The sequence below is a fragment of the Nicotiana tomentosiformis genome, chromosome 3 (assembly GCF_000390325.3).
Source record: "Nicotiana tomentosiformis chromosome 3, ASM39032v3, whole genome shotgun sequence".
NCBI classification, from domain to species: Eukaryota; Viridiplantae; Streptophyta; class Magnoliopsida; order Solanales; family Solanaceae; genus Nicotiana; species Nicotiana tomentosiformis.
The window spans coordinates 103,055,613-103,056,973 of record NC_090814.1 but is presented as its reverse complement, the minus strand read 5'-3'; the positions used below and the strand labels follow the sequence as shown (position 1 = coordinate 103,056,973).

Genomic DNA, 1,361 nt, shown 5'->3' with positions numbered 1-1,361 from the left:
TCCCACTGTCCCCCAAAGTCAGTCACATATGCTCTGAGCATGTCCTCCAGGATCTGAACTGTCCGCTCCGACTGCCTATCGGTCTGTGGATGAAATGTAGTGCTGAGATCTACACGGGTCCCCAACTCACTTTGTACCACTCTCCAGAAATATGAAGTAAACTAAGGGCCTCTATCTGATATGATGGAAACCGGCACACCATGCAACCGGACTATCTCCTAAATATAAATCTGGGCCAACCTCTCTGAAGTATACGTAGTTATAACCGGAATGAAGTGCGCCGACTTGGTCAACCTGTCGACAATGACCCAAACTGCATCAAACTTTTGCAAGGTCCTCGGCAACCAAACTACGAAGTCCATAGTAATACACTCCCACTTCCACTCACGTATAGTCAACTGGTGGAGTAGGCCTCCTAGACTCTGGTGCTCATACTTAACCTACTGGCAATTTAGGTATCTGGCTACATACTCAACTATGTCTTTATTCATCCGCCGTCACCAATAATGTTTCCTCAGGCCGCGGTACATCTTAGTAGCACCTGGATGAATGGAATATCGAGAACTATGCGCCTTCTCTTGAATCCTCTCCCTCAAGCCATCAACATTTGGAACACATAGACGACCCTGCATTCGCAGAACACCGTCCTCACCGATAGAAACCTCCTTGGCACTACCCTGCAGTACCGTCTCTCTGAGAACCGTCAAGTGCAGATCATCAAACTGTCGAGCCTCGATCTGCTCTAATAGTGAAGATTGGGCAATTACGCATGCAAGAACTCGGTTGGGCTCTGGAATATCCAACCTCATAAGTCTGTTAGCCAAAGACTGAATGTCCAAGGCTAGTGGTCTCTCCTCTGTTGAAATGAATGCAAAGATACCCATACTCTCTGCCTTCCTGTTCAAGGCATCCGCGACCACGTTCGCCTTGCCCGGATGATAAAGAATGGTGATGTAATAATCCTTTAGTAACTCAAGCCGTCTGCGCTACCTCAAATTGAGATCCCTTTGCTTGAACAAATGCTGTAAGCTACGATGATCAGTGTAAACCTCACAAGACACCCTATAAAGGTAATTCCTCCAGATCTTAAGAGCATGGACAATCATCGCGGCCAACTCCAAATCCTGCACAGGATAATTCTTCTCATGGGTCTTCAGCTGACGTGAAGCATATGTAACAACTTGCCCCTCCTGCATCAATACACAATCCAAACCAACGCGTCAAACATCACAATACACCGTATACATCCTCGATCTGGAAGGCAACACTAGAACTGGTGCTATAGTCAAGGCTGTCTTGAGCTTCTGGAAGCTCGCCTCACAATCATCGAACCAACGGAACGGAGCACCCTTCTGGGTCAA

General features: G+C 47.2%; 1 protein-coding gene across 1 annotated transcript; it reads right to left on the bottom strand.

The window, feature by feature from the left end:
* Positions 1-497: 497 nt before the first annotated feature.
* On the bottom strand, positions 498-884 carry LOC138908272 (uncharacterized). The gene has a single exon (XM_070198928.1). The coding sequence runs from the start codon at positions 882-884 to the stop codon at positions 498-500; it is 387 nt and encodes a 128-aa protein (XP_070055029.1).
* Positions 885-1,361: the final 477 nt, after the last annotated feature.

Bases quoted from the DNA above. Each gene is read 5' to 3' on its own strand.
- LOC138908272 (XM_070198928.1), bottom strand. From the start codon at position 884: ATGGGTATCTTTGCATTCATTTCAACAGAGGAGAGACCACTAGCCTTG.